This window comes from Aptenodytes patagonicus, chromosome 23 (assembly GCF_965638725.1).
Source record: "Aptenodytes patagonicus chromosome 23, bAptPat1.pri.cur, whole genome shotgun sequence".
Lineage (NCBI taxonomy): Eukaryota > Metazoa > Chordata > Aves > Sphenisciformes > Spheniscidae > Aptenodytes > Aptenodytes patagonicus.
Genome location: NC_134971.1, coordinates 6,877,603 through 6,895,695, shown reverse-complemented (window position 1 = coordinate 6,895,695; position 18,093 = coordinate 6,877,603). Strand labels below are relative to the sequence as shown.

General features: G+C 40.3%; 1 protein-coding gene across 5 annotated transcripts in view; it reads right to left on the bottom strand.

The window, feature by feature from the left end:
• ARHGAP32 (Rho GTPase activating protein 32) overlaps positions 1 to 18,093 on the bottom strand; it is a 256,290-nt gene that overhangs the window by 149,368 nt on the left and 88,829 nt on the right. For 4 of the 5 annotated variants that reach the window (XM_076358639.1, XM_076358640.1, XM_076358637.1 and 1 more), the window contains exon 2: positions 6,041 to 6,149. In XM_076358639.1, coding sequence (XP_076214754.1) covers positions 6,041 to 6,148 — 108 coding nt within the window. In that variant the 5' untranslated portion in view covers position 6,149. Of the gene's footprint in view, positions 1 to 6,040; positions 6,150 to 18,093 lie in introns of those variants that run through there. The other variant, XM_076358641.1, reaches the window with a different exon arrangement.

The following is an 18,093-nucleotide window of genomic DNA, read 5'->3' as shown; positions in this document are numbered from 1 at the left end:
AAGCTGCAGCGATTCACATAAAAATGCTGCCGAGTGCTGGACAGAGAAGACATACTACAGTTTCTGCAAGATTAACAGAAGACTTACTAATCCAGGCAAGCCAAAAGCCTGAGAGCCTTCATCAGCACAAAACTAACCTCCAAACTTTAAGGCAACATTTTCCAGAGCGTTTAAGAAATGCAATGACTCTTTTAAGACTTAGAGCCAGAAGCCAACTGCTGGAGAATCTAGGTGAAGAAATAATCTAAAGTCCGTTTCCACTGAATCTTCCAAGTCGTTCAAAAAACAACAGAAAGAACAGAATTTCAGCTTCCTATCTACTAAAACTTTCCCTTGCACTTGAGAGCTGAAAACTTTGGACTTTAAAAAGAACCTGCAGGTAGGCATTCAGAGTTCAAAAGCACTCTTTTTCCCAAGGACGTCTACGGCATATAACCCATCTGAAAACAGGATCAGCCTAACAAAATTGCCTGCACACCTACTTAAGAGCTCACAACCAGATACCCAGCTGTAAAATTCTGGTGTTGGTTCATATGCATACAAAGCATGAAAAGCTGTAAGTCACAGGAATAAAAAGTCCAAAATGTCAGTGTTTACATGTTAAAGGGTATTATATCTATATATCTCAGTTGCTGAAATTTCAGTAAAGCACCTTTTTGGAAATTACCATAGTTGACAGGGCCAAGCAAGTCAACACACTCCCTTGTTCTTCAGATTTTGCCACAGTTTCTGGAAGTATTCATGTTAGCTTGGGTCAGGACTGACGTACTCGGAAACATACCTGATGTTTTTTGAATTAAAAACCAACGAACCAACCAAAAATAAATTAAAAAGAAACCCTACTTACTCCTATTTTCTGCATCTATTCTTGCAGAAGCCACAATCAAAATCTGGGGCAGCACCGGGCTAAGTGCTGTACAAAGAATGAGAAACAAACCCTGCGCTAAGGAGAGTGAAATCTTTCTTTAAACCTTTACAATTCACTAATCTCTACACACTTTTATAAATTGCATTTAAAAATAGTTTTCTCCTCACTCATGTCCCAGATTTAATGGAGTGATATATTGAGGCCTCATTAAAAAGCCTTTATTACCTTCACAAGCCATGGTATGCTACATTATCTAGTACCAAACGCTGAAAATACTACAGATCTCGGACTCCATCTGACCTGATACAAGAACTAAGATTATTCCAGGGACTTCACAGGACAGGGTCTAACCTCTGTGCCTAACATTTGTAGGCTTGTATTTTTCCTAAGAAAATTCCACCAGCACAAGCTGAAAACGATGACGTGTACCAACTGCCAACCACCTGCCTTCTTGTGCACTTACGCATTTGACAAATTCAAGGATTCGTAACGGTTTCCCATCAGTAATTTAGAGGTTCTTGCATCACACCTTTTCTAGGCAGTCTGGTTATAAACCAGTAACACTTGGGGATACTACGGCTATCATCTCAATAACCTCATTATGGACAATCATACTTCTAGATCCTAAAAGCTACCGTTCAGATGTGCACCGGGGTGGGAGAGGCTGATGTCCTCAAGGTGAAGAACTCTTGGTCACCTCCAGCCATGATCTACTCATGAATTAATCCCTGCAGACATTCACGGTAGGATGTGACCAGGCGTCAGGATGATCACCTGTATTCTTTTGCTCAGGGCACTACGGAAAAAATCTCACAGTAAATAAACCTACCACAGCTTTAGGGACTCATTTTGAAAGCTTCCAGAGCTGAAAGAAGCGGCAGACACTGCAGAAGAACTGACATTTTCAGAAACACATATATATACACACACAAAAGAAATCCTATTTCTAGCTTTGGAGTGAGTATATTCACCTTACCTCCAGTGGCTGTCAGGTTAATGCAGCTTCAGGTGGTAATCTTTCTGTGGCAGTGCAATTTCACCAGGGTGCATAAATAAAGATTTTTATATTTATCTCACTGTTTTAATCCTGCTTCCCCACAAAATTTAGACAAATGAAAGAAAAAGGCAATGCGGATAGAGCGTGCATGGGTGTCTGTAAGCACACCAGCCTGCTGGGGGGAGAGGCTGTTAGCAGACCGCTTTTAAAACACTGCAACTTACTGAACTCATAAAGAGGTGCTGAGAGCAAGTCAGATGATCAATAACATGAGGTAAACGTAATATTAAGTACAAATATCAATTTATGCTAAAGTTAATGACAGGCTGAGGACAGCTGTTTCATAGGCTTGTATGAGAAACATTATATAAAGGCTCTCTTTCACAACTTCATTTCTTGTAACGTAGAAATAGAGTACTCTTCAGGAACTTACAGGGAAAAGATACTCCTTTCCTTTAAAATAGCATTACTATCTCAGAGAAATGTTAGAAAATCCATATACTGCAATATTACTTGGCTCAAATATGGCTTTTCATCCCTAGAACTCAGAAGTGTTCTACAAAGAAAGTCAATATCATCAACTGCATTTTCCAAACTGGAGCAGAGAAAGAAAAAAAATGGCATGTGTGAAGGTTACCCAGCAGGCCAGCAGCGCAGTGGGAATAGGAGGCTGAGACAGTGAGGAAAACGGTGTATCTAATACGACCAAATTCTAAAAATACAGAACATGGGGGGGATACAAAATACAGCAGTCCTTGAGGACTACTCAGGCAGCTGTCTTATTATCTAAGTCCTGTAAAGTCTGTCCACCTAGTGTTGCATTTCATTCAGCCTGGTTCTCAAAATCTACAGCACAGAATTTCCTAACTACTATGAAGTTTCAAGAACAACTAGAAGTACCCAAACAAAGCAGGTCTCCAACACTTGCCTTTCTGCGAAACCACAAACAAGAAACAAGCAGTTTTTAAAAGTAGGTGAAAGCACAAGTAATAAACGTAAAAAAGACGATGAAAGTAGTATCAAACAAAGGACTAAAGCTACTCGGGTGCCCAGAATAAACTGGCAATGACAGAAGTATTAAAAACAGAGCTTCTGCCCTACCTTATATTTACAGTGTAGGAAGACATTCAACCTCCATATATTTAGAAAGACCTTTAGTTTATTTCTTGTTAAGAAAAAGCTCTGGAAACAAAGCACTTATATAAATTAATAATAAGCACTTTGAAATATATTGCGGATAAATGGGGGGAGGGAGAGTAGGGACGACTTGTGTATGTTCATCTAACTGTGAATGCATAAATTGCCTTTTCCCAAAGTACAAAAACATGTACAAAGGCAAAGTTCAAGAGACAAATGAATAAGCATCACCAGTCTGTCAACTGTGTCAGAATTTCCCAAGCTCTCCATAGTGCTGCTAGCCTCAGCATTTGCTCACCTGGCAGAACGTGAAATTCATTTAAAGTGACAAAGCCTTGCACCTGGTTGGGTCTCCAGCTGTCTGCCACGGCAAGCAATGGAGAGTAGAAAACAACACAGCTATGTCCAACTTCCCCAAGCCCCTGCAGCCTCCATTCCCCAGAGGCTGAAATAGCAAGCAACAACAAAACCTGAAGTCTGCAACTTAACTACTAACCAAAAATTAAATGTATTATGCCACTACGAGAAACTCATGTACCATGTAAGGAGCATGCTCTGGGAAAAGGCTAAACCAGAGGCTGCTAAAAATGCAAAATGAAGGAAAAGAGCAAGGACAAAAATTGCAGGCTTAAAATGATCAGAAAAAGACAGAATATGGTAGATGCACTGGTTAAACAGAGAATAGAAAGTGACAGTGTTAAACACTGTCCTGTAAATATTTACATCTTGTAAATATTACCTTCTGACTGGACATAGGGCAGAGGTTAAAAGTGGAAGTTTGATTCACTCAGCATGGTAAACGTGAGCAAGTGAGGTTTTTCTACCCATCTACAATGTATTCAGAGGACCATGAGGTCAAAAGAAAGCTCTAAGCACAAATCCAAGCCATTATAAATGCAGGTTCAGTAGCTTTACATGCAGCCCTGAGCTTCATCATACCAAATCACTGTGCAGCAAATCTTAGATGGGAAATTTGTTTATCATCCTCTAAATCTCTTTTTTTATAGCCACCTGGACTGTTCAGTTTTTATATTGGTGGCATAGAGCTGTGCAAGAGGACACGTTCTAAAAAGTGAATCGATAGTTAGCACAGTGAGAGGAATATTATGCATACGTGTAGGTTGCAGTATGGAGCTGAACACTGAACAATGTCCATGAGCACAACAGCCTTGATGAGAACAGGGAAAGTACCAAGCCAGAAGAGGTGAACCTTGCCTTCGTTGCAAATCAACAGCGGAAAAAAACAGTAACAAATGAGGTATGCCAGCTAACTTCTGTTACAGGTGGAGACACTGAATTACAGACTCACATTCCTGAGACACACCTTGAGGTTACAGACAGCACGGTGTCAAACAGTGATTTACACAAGACTCCTGGCTCTAGGGTGTTAAGAGGCACCATGCGCTGAGGCTGGGACCATGCACTGCTGGCTGAGTAACACTGATTAGAACAGACACTGCTCTCAAACAGGCGGCACCAGTGTGAACTGCTGGCCAAGGTGGACAGAAGGAAGAAATACCCGCATATGAGAAAAAACATACTTAGGAAGTGACAATTGCAAAAAGTCAAAATTAACAGTGGATAAGCAAGGAGTCAAGCAGAGCGACGAGCACAGAAAATACCAGCAGACAAAAATGCTGGTGAAGCCTATGTTTTGGGTTGGTCTTTTTTATTTGAAAATAAAGTTTGGAACAAAATATTATTATTGTATTATATAGGGTTTGATGATGATTTTAAAAGAGTAAAACATAGTACTTATCTTTGTTCCCCTGTTTAAAATTAAAATAAATACCTGGCTCATAGGGAGTTTATTACCTACACATTTTCTGAACGTTGTATAAAGAACAGCTAATCCAAAATCTATTTCACATGGTGAAATAGATTACTATTATTAATGGTGCTTTACACTTCAAATAATCCACTGGGATGAACACCCCTCAGCCCCATACATCAGATGAATCTGACTGTCCTGCACTACAGCTCAATCTAGCCCATCTCTCATGCTGCTGCTGTGCTGCTGGCAGTCCAGGAGCAGAGAACATATGGCTTTTCCAGGCTGAAGCCCTGTCACTGCCACATGATCCAACGAGAGGGAAGAATTGTCACTGGTGCCACATCACAGAAAGTAATCTTAGCCATGCTGCTGGACCGCCCACCCCTCAAGAGTACCACTGCTGTCCTGGAATATTCAGACCTTCCCGCTACCCAAGGTCTGTCGCAGAAGGCTATTTCCTCTTCAGCTTCGTATGCTAATGAGGCAATTTAGAAAATCTCAAAATAGCAAGCAAGATACAACTTCCAGACACTCCTATACTGAAACAAGGCAGGTCAAGCTTCTGTGAGGTAAGATAACTTCACAAAACCACCTAATCAGATTGCCCTATTTGACTGCTAATAAAATAACATCTGACCTTCCAAACTCAGGAAATGCTAGAGGGAGTTGGGAAAGTGGAACTGCAGGTACTTTACTCACTCATTTGAAAAGAAAACAAATATATCAAGGTAATACAGTTGTCTGTGGCCCACTGCCCACTTGTAGTGCCTTCTGTAAGCATGAGTACAGCACCTCTGCGGTTGCTTTTCTGCAATTCTGTTCCCTCTGATGGTAGGTTAGCTTTCAGGCTGAGGTTTTATTTCTGTAGACTTAGCCAGCATTTTGCTAAAATCTTATTCTTCCACAATGCTGCATGCTTCAAAGAGCATGTTTTTACAAGAAGTTCCCTTCATGCTCAAAAGTCTTGCTGAAAAAGAGGTTAATGCAGACTGAAAATCATTGTGACATTATGGACCTTTTAATTGGTTACTAGATCTGCTTTGGGGCACATATTAATAGGGCAGAAGTGTTATGCATGCTCCTTCTCTCTCTCCTTGACATACTGCCAGAGGAAGGAAAGTATTTTGGTCTTGCTGAAAGTAATATGCAATCCATTTAAAAATCTGAAACTCAGGGAATACAAATCAATGCGTAACTAGAATATAAGACTAGACTGTTCAGAACCAAAAATAATGCATATAGAAAACGCAACAAGGTCTTTTACCATAGCGCTGAGAGTCTCCTCCCAATCTGGCCTCTCTCTGGGATGGATGCTCTTCTGAAGCTCTGGCACAAAGTCATCTTCTTCTGTATGTACAGAGGACTTCATCATTCTGGAAAGGAGGACAGAGAGGTTTGATACTCAGTGACAATGTCTGGGTAATCGTACATACAGTCTGTTATGGTGCTCAGTTATGTGGCTCCTATGACAATATAAATGCTTTTATAAATCCAGAAATCTTACAGACTTCTACGTTTCTCTTACTTCTTCATTATACAAGCAGGACAAGAGCATAAATCTGGTGGAGAGAAATCTGCACCTCCTAACCAATCAATGGATAATTTTGTATAATCACTGTACAAAGTCTTAAAACACAAAAAAAATATGGAGGAGTAAGTTTCAGTCCATTTCAAAAAATTGCTTATATTGCCCAGGCAAACAACATTAGCCTTATAAGAATAAATACAGGCATTTGATTCCTTAGTTGTCACTGCATGCTTTGCCTAAGACAGAGATAGCAGTTTCCCTATCTTAGCCTGAATTCATGTCCCAAGGCCTGAGCCATCAGCTCTCATAGTTCTTACTGATCCTATCTGAAGGGTGAGCACCTTCAACCGCCCCAACTCTGCAGGGATGCACTCAAATCAGTCTCATTTTATCAAGGTAAACTTTTCTTCAGATAAGGAGCCGTCTTTCAAATACCCAATGAAGTATATTTCAAGCCTGCACAGAGATCAGAAGCTCAAAATCAAAATCTAAAAAGTATTCATAAAAGTTTCTCAGCCTATCTTACGACAGTTCTGCTGTTACAGCCAAGGAGAGCCAATACGTATCGCACTTGCAGGCCATATAAATGTGCCTTTGTGGGGATTATGGCACAGACCTGAAGTACCAAAGGCCTGTTGAAGGTCTGGTATTATCCATTCTGGTATCGTTAAATATGAGATTCAGGCAGGCTTTTATTTATTAATAGATCACCATTTATTTACTTAGGGTAACCATTTTGATAATCAACACTGCATACAGCAGGGCTGGTTTCGCTAAATGTTAACTGTGCTGATATATGTACCGTTTGACTAAAACAAGCATGGTGAAAGGCATTTAAGAAAACTCCTTTGCTTCAGATCAAGATCTGAAGTTCTGAAACCCCTACATGCTGTGTGCCACAACGATGTGAAGTGGCTGGGCCAGAGCATTTAACTCTCCTTTGTACCCTACACGAGGGTTAAGAACGAAGTAATTAACACTCACAGTAATAGCACGGCTGAGTTACAAAATTATATCCCATATAATTTTATACCTGGCTTTGTGATCACATTTTTGCTCCAATAAAAAACACATCCCAGAGAATATGTGCCTCAAAACCAAAAGTCATAATGCCTCAGGGTAACGCTGCTAAATGGTTCCATGTGCCGTTCCCACTGTAAACATCACCAATTGTAAGAAGGCCGTCCCTAAAGAGGCAAGAAAAAATACGCCTACATGGTGAAAGTGGTATACATCTGAAAAAAATTCGCATGAAAATACCATGATTTAGAACGTAGAGGTGCAATGCCAGCTCAGATGGGAGACTCGCACCTTTGCGACATATGTGTTCAAACGAATTTGATTTTTGTAAACCTGAAAATTTGTTGCTGAAAGTGGCGGCTCTTTCATTTCTCCTTTGCATCTCAAGAGTGAGAAGATCTGGCCTGCTTCTCACGACCCCAGCTCCACCACATGAGAAGTTTGCCCCTTATTTTAACTGAAAGTGGAAACCTGGTGGCTGCAGAGAAAACCAGACCGCGCAACTCAAAACCAAGAGATAAACTGAAAAAAAAAAATCCGTATTTGTTTAACTTAACGTCGTGATTTTGAAAAAGGCACAATAAGGCTTTTCCTCGGGATTTCTAGATGTTTGGGTCTGGCAATACTGCAGTTGTACAAAAAGATTCTGAACAAATCATCCCACAGCAGCTTTAGCCTAATGCCATCACGCAGCATTGGACAGCGTTTAGTCTAATGCCATCAGATGATGGAACGAAAGGAAGGGTTACGCGATCAAGACCCACCTTTCTACACCACAGTTAAAACAAACAGCTTATCAAAATGCACGCTTTCTCAGTTTAAAGACTTGCAAACAATGAGATTGAATTTACATCTTTATCAGCACTTTGGATTACAAATTGATTTACTACACAACTCCTCAGGCTTATGGCAATTCCTCCTGGATTTCTCATCAGAAATCTGGTTTCCTTTTGAGAAGCAAATTTTCTGAATGTCTAAAATGTTGCCAGCAACACAGGGCTGCCCAAGGACACAACTCCTCCTGCCACGAGGTAAGTAACAAGATTTGACTACGCTCTCTTCAAAACTACTGACCTTCATTCACACAAAGTCCCTGACAGGCCATTTAGGTTCAATGTAAGGCAGGCATTACTTCTAGAAAATTTACCACACAGAACCTACAGAACAGGAGCGAGCAGAGATTGGTAATTAAGGTTATAAAATAAATGTACACAAAGACGCTACATGTATTACACAAACTCTGTGCTTAGCCTGGTTACAGTGAACATTGTTTCAGTTACTCCCAGGAAGACCCTTCAAATACCAGTGGTGCCTGTGGTGGTAAGGCTGAGTGCAGAGAAGAGTATGTTCTTTTTTAAAATAACCTTGGGAATCAGGCCCATGTTCTGGGTCTCTACCCTCACAGTGGACAAACACGGATGTCACTGTACCCAGTCCTTTTTACTAGACTCCAATCTATTTACTTACACTATTTGTTTAATCTTATGATGCCTCTTCCCAAACCCTTCCCACTGAGATCCTGAAACACAGTCCTATTATTCTTCGTATTGAAGGTGTTCTGGACTTTCACTGGAAATAAGGAAAGCTCTGCATGTACAATTGCATGTTTAAAACAGTCAATTCTTTGAGCATTTGCCAGACTTGTTTAATGGAATATTCTACTACTGATGGAAAGTAAATACTTCGTCACAGTACCACAAAAATACCAGAAATGATACCGAAGATTTTCTCTCTAACACAGTTATAAACACTTGATAACCATCTGTGAACCCTTATTAATCTTTAATAGTAACTATTTAATTTCATGCCATCTGAGACGAGACCAAGGAAGGCTGAAGATGCTACAGGTAACATTAGTCCCTTACATAGTAAGTCTAGTGGCTTTTTCCTCCCTGCCCCTGATCTGGATGGAGGAAAAGAACCTTGTGAATTAGCAGCACTGAAACATGGGCAGGAGTAGGGCCAGAAAGGGGGAAGAAGAGGAAGACAAGCAGCTACTCGAGACACTCCTGTTGTTACGCTATTTCAACAGACTTCACAGGAACTCTGCGTTCTCAAGGATGACACGGAGAATGAAACCGAAGCTCAGGGTCCCTGGGAAAGCTGTCATGAAAAGACTCACAGGGCTGGCATCCACCTACAACACTTCTAAGCATTACTTCTTCATACAGCCTCAACTCATCTTCCAGACTTTCTGCAGGAACTCAGCGATTCATTTTCAAAGATGCAGCCCTGTATTTTGTTGGGAACCCCGTTATAAGTCCCCAAGTGAGAAACCAAACTGGGAAAGAGCCACACTGGTTGCAGTCACTGAAAGGATCATCAAAAATGTCCTCTGGGCATGTAAAACCTTAGAGCCACACAGCTGGGGGAAGGAGCCTTCCTAACAGTCAGACGTTGTGATTTTTCCTTGGCCTCGCCCCAAGACAAGCTTGGAATATTATATATATATATGTATAATCACATACACGCATTTTTATATGCATGCTTATTATATATATTTGACATTATTTTAATTTATAGAGCAAATAAAAGCACAACATACATATATCTGATTCAGCACACATGTCAAGCTGTAACAAGACTAATTATCTTGTTTCTGCCATGGATTCTTTTTCACGGGAGGGGAAAACACCTAGGGTCCCACTAGCACTTATACAAAACACTGACACATATATTTTGTAAACATTAAAGGCCAAACAAATTAAAGAAGCTGCTCTGTTCTATCAGGCCTACATTTAGCCATTTCATGGGAGTTATAAATGACTGAAAATTCACTGCAAAATTTAACACTAGCCATAAGAACAGAAATATAATTTTATTTAAAATGCCACTTCTTCAACTGTTTAGCAGCTCTGAATGCCCTTCAAATGAAATCTGACACCATTATATTAATAAAAGTTCTGGCTGTATAGAGGCCATTAAGCAATCCCTCTTCAGACGAATGAATCCTTCTTCATTGTAAATTGAGAATCAAATGTACTGGAAGAAATGTTTACGGGACATTTCACAAAAGGCACAGCCCGCATTCACACCCATTCTTTAAAGTTCTCCGGTAGGTCAAGTTGAGGAATTTCAAGTCAGAGCTTGTACGTCTGTACATGATACAACTGTATCGAGAAAACACCTAATGTCCTTTTCCATGTTCTCAGATCTAGTTTGCTGGTCCCATCATTTATGGTGGGACCATATCCACTTATCAGGAATTAAAACATTTCGGTGCTGTTCTCCCCACTGGGCCCCCCTACGGTCCTGCGTTATTGAGCATGAAGCCCTACCTGCACACACTAAGGAGCGTATTGCAATGCCTCACGAGGCAGAGGGTACCTAGAGCAGATAAGCACAGGTGCTTTATAGGATGAGTAAATTAACATTCAGCTTGATGCCCATAAACTCTACTGCTACTTTGTGTTTATAATATTGTAAATATCAAATATTACTTCCACTAGACCATAACTTTCCCTGCGGGTTTGAAGGAGTCCCGCATCTACAAATACGAAGTATTTCCACACTTCTGTTTGCGCAAGAGAGAAAGAATCATGAAAAGTGGGTTTGTGGAAAGAGATCCTTAAATTAAACAGGGGAGGGGAAAGGACAGAAACTTTTAAAATATTGTGGGATTCCTACAAGAATGTTTGTTCCCCTTATTTACGTTCTTTGGCATGTACCATGTCCCACTGGTAGACCCCAGCGGTAGGAGTAACACAATTGTCATGGACTTTGATGTCATCTAGATGCTAATGACACACAGATTAATAGCTCTCCTCTGGGAGGACATGAGGGTGTTGACAAATTACTTCCAGAGGTGCCTGATGGTTTGAAAGCCATGTGCTAGCATGGAAGCATGAAGCATTTTGAATGTCAGACTCCTCATATCAGATAGTTAATTGTCTGCTTGACAGATACTCATTTTGGACTGACTATGTATTTTTTAAATTAAATGCCAAGCGTGATCTTTAGGTTGTGCTCCCCCATGGGGACATCAGGCATTTCAGCTTTCCTTGCTGCTTTCTCCCACAAATGACTTTTCTTTCTGACCTCAATTTAAGAGGTGAGAGCCGATGATAACTGATTTATTAGTTTATTTATTTTTTATGTAACGCTGTTGTTGTGCCTGGAGGTTTCTCAGCCAAGGTAAAAGCACAGCTCTGCCCTATAGAACCAACGATTCAAGAGGATTTAGAGCTCCACAGAAAGCGATGTTTTCTGAGATATAAATTTTACCCAAAAAGCCAAATTTAAATAAGGCCTGTGCTGACACAAATCTATGCTGAAAACCAATGAGCTTCAAACACTAGCTGATAAAAACTGGTATTTATGCCACTCAAATAATTTGCACAAAAGGCAAAAATAACACAGTCTTTACCAGGGCACTAAAAAGGAACTAGGGATCAAGCTTTGCATTGCTTGTAAATGCAAGGCGCAGGGAACTGTACATCCACTTGGCTCATCTTCCTTGCTCCCAGCAACCATGTTTGTCTTCAATAAGCACTCTTCAGTTTGCACTCTTAACAGATACTGCTCAAGAAAGAGGAGAAGAGCAGAGACAGCACATAGCAATCAAAACAGACCTGCGATGCAGTACTGTAAGTCCAAGAGTCAGAAGCAGTGCTGCTGGGCACCATCACAAGAATGAACAAGATATTTTGTAGACAAATGAGATTTGGGTTTACTTTAGGCTTCAGGACTTCACTACAGGTGAGCCACAGTGCAGAAACCTCAAACTAATGCTGAGCATATCAACCCTTCAAGGCATAGCAGAACAGCCTGGATACAGCATCCCTGTCTCTCCCGATGTAATCAAGTACAGTTTCCAGGATTCAATCCTGTAACTCTAAATCGCAGCATGGAAAGGTAAGCCAACAGTGAATCAACAGAGAGATACCTTGAAAACTCTGCTTTAGAAGGTTTAAAAATAACTTGATCAAGATGAGGAGTCACAACGCTACAAAGAAAAAAATATGTAAAGAACTGCAGATGTCACCATACAATATACGACAGCAGAATTAAGACCACTCTTCACATCATACAGGTTTCCCCTTATCACCATGAGGAAAGGTCAAAAAACTAGGAAACAAGAACTGAGATCTGGCCCAAAGCTTATAAACACTTGGGCAAGAAGTTGGAATCAAGTAAGAAACACTGATACAGCTTCATTTCTGACCTCAAACTTATACCACACACACACACACAAAAAAAGGAAGTATCATGAGAGAGATGGGGAAAAAAACAAACCGCACATAGAATCATTTAGGTTGGAAAAGGCCTTTAAGATCATCGAGTTCAACACCCTCCCCCAACCCAATTTTCCAAGTAAACTCTGTGTCCATGAAATTAAAACTAATACAGTGGAAAGGAAGAAAATAATCATGCAATATGGAAAGCAGAGATAGCTCAAGAGCCCCAGGAAAAATGAAACAAGAGATGGGAATTGAAGGCTGACAGTGCTGACCTGAAAGAGGATTTAATTTCCCATGTTATAAATCAGCTTTGTCAACACCTTACTGATTACATTATGTCCATCTGTATTATATAAAACAAGATTTCTGAAGTCTGTCTCAAGGATCATACAAAGTGAAGATAGAAAAGACCTACAAGGTCAGCTTAAAGCATACCTCATAAATAAACAAATGGTAAATGGATTGTATTTAATCCTTGACCACAAAATGAAAACCTGGCATAACTAAATGGTTTACTGTGATTGATTCTACAAAGTTGAAAGCTGTAATCGCTACTTTTGATGGAAGTTCATAGGCGGGGAGCCAAAATGCAATTGTTTGGGAAGCCACTGCACAAGAAAAATTGATAGAGTAACAGTATATTACAATAAGAGAGTATTTAAAAAATCATTTGAATGAAATATCATCCAACTATCAGTAAGCACAATGCAAGCTGAATTTCTCTGAATTACTCTATGCCCTACCTGTGATAATAAGGAAGTATTTATCACCTAGTTTTAAAAGTTTAGATCAGTGGTTTTCAACTTGTGGTCTGTGGATCTGTGAGGGCCTGAGAACTACTAGTTCTCACTAGTACTAGTATGGGTGAGCAGAAGGTGAAAAGAAAAAAAAGTTCATTGCTGCCATGCAGCTATTTAGTAAATATGCACCTTTCAAGGAATGTCGTGCTTTGCAGGCAAATTTGGACACGTGCCCAAATAAAGAAGGCTGGAAATCACCAAGCTATGGGAATAGAGGTCTTAACAGGATCATCACTATTACAAAGACAGATTAATTCAATTTTACTGATTGTGATTGTTTTCAAAAACAAATCATGTAAATTACAGCCACAAAGATAGTTTTAAAATACTTTACAGTATCAGAATTTCTAGTTTTTCCAAGTTTCAGATTCCAAATTCAGCCTGGCAAAACCACACCTACACCCAGGGAAGCCGAGATAGAGATCACCAGTGTACTGTGATGGAGTCGAATGAATCGTGTGATCCTTCGTACTAATTATTGTTATTCAACTCTAGAAGGCAACTTACAGGGTCAGAAAAAAACACTTCATGCATATTTTTAGCTCTGGGGTTTCTATTCCTGCAAAATATTTTTTTAAAGAACAAAATCACTTTCCCACTTGATGTGCATCACCACCTGTTAAATTAGATTCTCAGCTGTCTGTCAGAAGAGAAATCTCTTTCTCTGATGAAGAAAAAAAAATCTCTTTTTTTTTTGCATTAACCTTTCATTTAAGAATATATGACATTAGAAAAACATATTTTTAAAATGAAAGATAGGAAGTTTTAAAGAAAGATCTTTTTAAAATCAGCAGTATCATTCCATTAATTTTTAAAAATGCCAGAGTGGACATGTTAGCTCTTCCACTGTTAATATACCTCTGCAGAGGGAAGTAGAGAAGGCCAATAGTACTGCAGAGATTAATTAACATATTGGTTTCTTGCCCTGTTCCAACTCTCTGGACATGCTTTAATACAAGCTCCAATACAGTCAGACAGTTAAGCTATCTTTGCTCAAGGGTTTAACTGAGTTTTCAGACTTCAAAATGTCCCTCTCATTTATTAATTTGCAAGAATATTTAAACCACATTTTCTGAGCTGCCAAAGAAAAGTTGCATGAACAAGATCAGATCACCTGGAATTTAAAACCTGGGGGCAAATGGGCAAGTCTGGGTCGGACAGTTCCCATTTTAGCAAAAAGATATCTTCAGGTACAACAGGCAGCCTGTCTCATCTCGGTAATTGTCTTTTTGTTCCCCAATTGATTTCTCAGTAGCCCCGACACAGCGCACACACGCACTGTACACCACACAACCCCCTTCTAACCCTCCATTGCAAAAGCAAAGTCCCCCAAGCCCACAGGTGAATATTCTAGTGCTTGAGGGCAGGCACTGCCTACGTTCTCACTCAGACATACTTGGGCTGGCTGTCAGGGTGACCTGCTCTCCTTAGCCAGCCACGGTAGTTCTACCAGCAAGACCTTGACACCGCTGATCAGGTTGCAAGTACCTTCAAGGTGTCAAATAGCTAACGACCGAAGAGATGCTTTTCACATCCATCAAGGGGTAAGGAAGGATGCTGGGATAGGAGAAGCCAACACCATACTATAAACCAAAAACTGTTATTGTTTCTTTTCCTCAAAACAAAACATGGTTCTGTAGGTATACTGTAAGATCAACCCCAAACCACCTTTGGTAAATCTTCTCTAAATTTGAAAGCAACAAATGGCAACCGGGGGTCAACAGACCCATCTTCTTTTTATTCTGCTCTTCTGCCACAGTTTTGGCAGCTTTGTTTACTGCTTCTTGTCTCACCCGGTTGTGTTTTAGGTCTCAACTCAGTAGCACCCATCTCAAAGTACATAAGTAAGTACAGAGATATGTACTTCATGCTCTGGAAGGGATTGGAACACATACCTAAGAGCTTCGTTGAACTGGGCTGTAATAATTTGCATTCTGGTTTTGCATAACCGGAATTTCTTTAAACACTTTATGAAAAGAATAAGTTCTTGGAATATTCAGCTTTTACAAGCTCTGAGCCATGTTCTTAGTTATTAAAAAGCTTTATAAAAATAATCACAGGATCCTCATGGTTTTGCATGCATATATTACTGAACAAACCTGTTCTTTTATTTGGCAATGCATAAAAGACATTCCTTTAGTAGGTGCTTGCCATGTTCCTTCAGAAGAACACAGTGACAGTCAATAAAAAAAATCCTCAGGAACAGGTTTCTCTTATCACTTTTGCCCAGTGTAAGAAAAGGAATTAGGAAATCACTGCACAATCAGAATCACTGAGCCTTGGCTTGGATTTCTTTTGTTTGATTCGGGAACAAATATAAAAGTATGAAAGAAAATTGCCTCTAGGTAAAAAGAGTACTATCCTCTCATTTACAATTAATAAATCGCTAAAAGCGGCTCGAAAGTTTCAACATAGAAGAGAGATGGGAAAGGATGGCTGCTCCTGCCCTTCCTGCTCTGCTGAGAAGTCTAAACTTGGGCACCATCAACAAAAAATTCTTGTGGGCCAGTGGCAGCAGGATGTCCTGCCTTTGTGTCTCTCTCCCTCCCACTGGCCATGGTCTGAATGACCTACGCTCCAACCCTGGCATGACAGGGCTCAGACTGCTGCCGCTCACTCTCCCCATCCAAATGACAGCAAGACAGGTACCATCTCACCAAGCTCTTAGTCAAAACCTGTTCCCTGCACTAATGTTCCCTGCACTTCCTTTGCAATCTCCTTTTTTTGTTTGTCTTGTTTGTTAAGATTACACTTCCTTCTGGGCCAGCCTTTCATCTCATGTCTTCCCCACTGCCCAGCAAAAGCAGTTCTGACCTTCGCTGGAGTCTTCAAATATTGCCGTAACACAAAGCAGTAATAAAACCCATCTGTTTGCAGCTAATCCAAATGCAGCAAAGATCAAAGTATACCCCCAATTGCAAAGCATGACCTAAACCTAGATCCAACCAAGGACATTCATCTGGGCTGATCTCTTGTTTGTTTGTAGTTCAGTGCCAATGCAAAGCCACGGTAAATTTAATCTTTCCTCATAGAAGCATATACTGGAAAAATGATGCTTTCAGCACATGGAATGATCAAGTGCAATCAACTAATCAGTTACAATTAGCCTCACATGCTGTTAAGTGACAACTGTTCATAACATGAAATAACATTTAAAACGTGTCCAGTCAGCTAGCTGCTTAGCAGGGAAATCCTTTCTAACTAAAACATTCATACGGAGCCAGTTGCCTACCTAGAGCTAAACTTTCTATCTACCCAATACACTGCAAAAATGGCTGCGTATACACTGTCTTGCACAGCATGGTTACGGTGCACACTGTGGAAGAAGCCAGGGGAAAAAAAACATCCAAAGTAGACTTGCTAGTGAATACTCATAAGGAAAAGAATGGAAATTAACTCTGGGACACCAGAACCTGATTAGCTGAACAAATAATAAAAGATAAGCATAAGCAAATAAATAAGGAGTAGCTCCAGCTATTCTGACTTAAATAACTCGTCTTAAGTGACTGGTGGCCCTTGCATCGTATTTACAACAGCACTCCTACCTGTGCTACTATCACTCCATGTCAATGGTATCAACAGTAAAAAGGAGGCTGCTCAGTCCTTTCTATGTCTAGAAATCACCACTAATACATTTCACTATTATTACTCCTACTCGATTGTTCTTGACCAGCTAAATGGAATTAAATGGAGGCCTACAACCACAGTAAGTCATCAGGGACAGAGTTTACCAGGTGGGGGTCATATGGGCATAATATGTGCAAAGCCATACTGTAATTATTTCTCGATGGCGGAGAGATGTGTATCATAAACAAACAGGTCATTCTGAGGCTAACACAATACTGGAAAAGTATGAACCAGGACAAATCTGCCTGGGCCACCCATCTGCTACTCGCATTTCTGATGCACGAGATGAGGAAATGGAAGTGGCAGCAGTGCAGTAAGATGTAGGGGTGACAAGTGGAAGCAGTACCTGAGAGCTGGATGCAGACCAGAAAATAAAGGTGCTACAGGGGTCAAAATGTCTCGCAGTAGATCAGAGTACATTTCCATTCTTACCTTGTGCAGAACCAATGCCAGCACTACAAATAGACCCACTGCTGATGCAGTCTTTAACATTCAAAAAACCTTTACTTTGCCCTTTTGGAATAATTTGCAATGGTTAAGTATCTTTTTCAGTGAATTAAAAAAAAAAACAAAACCAACATACAGGAAAGAGATCATTGATCTCCCTTGCCTTGAGTTCTCAAGGATACAGCTGCAACCACTACTGTCCAATCGTTTTTACCTTCAACACCCACACATGCATTTTTGGTACAAAAGCATTTGAGCTGGCACGCCTGTCTGCTGTGAATGGAAACCCTGCTGCTAGGTTTCCTGCTGCCACAGAGATGAATAGAGAAAAAACAATTAGCCAAGGCTTCGGTCTAATTTAGATTTATTTTTCTTTTTGGAGAAGAGGCTGAGAGATGGTACACCATAAAACAAAAGCATTAACTCTAAAGGCTACTCAGAAGAGCACAATATTGAAATACCATGTGTAACCTCTGTTATAAAGACTACTGGTAATAAGCACTATTGTCTAGCGCCTAGTGACCCCAATTATGCTAAATGCTGTACTTGGATATGCCAGGAGACTATGTAATGTCAAGGCAAGGACTATCTACATCAAAGCAGACAAGAGGTGAGCAAAGAGAATACCTCCATCCATTTTCCAAAAACCCACAGGAACTCACAGCTCAAATAACTTGTCCAGTATTTCAGAGGAAAACTGAGCCTAAAGTAGGAA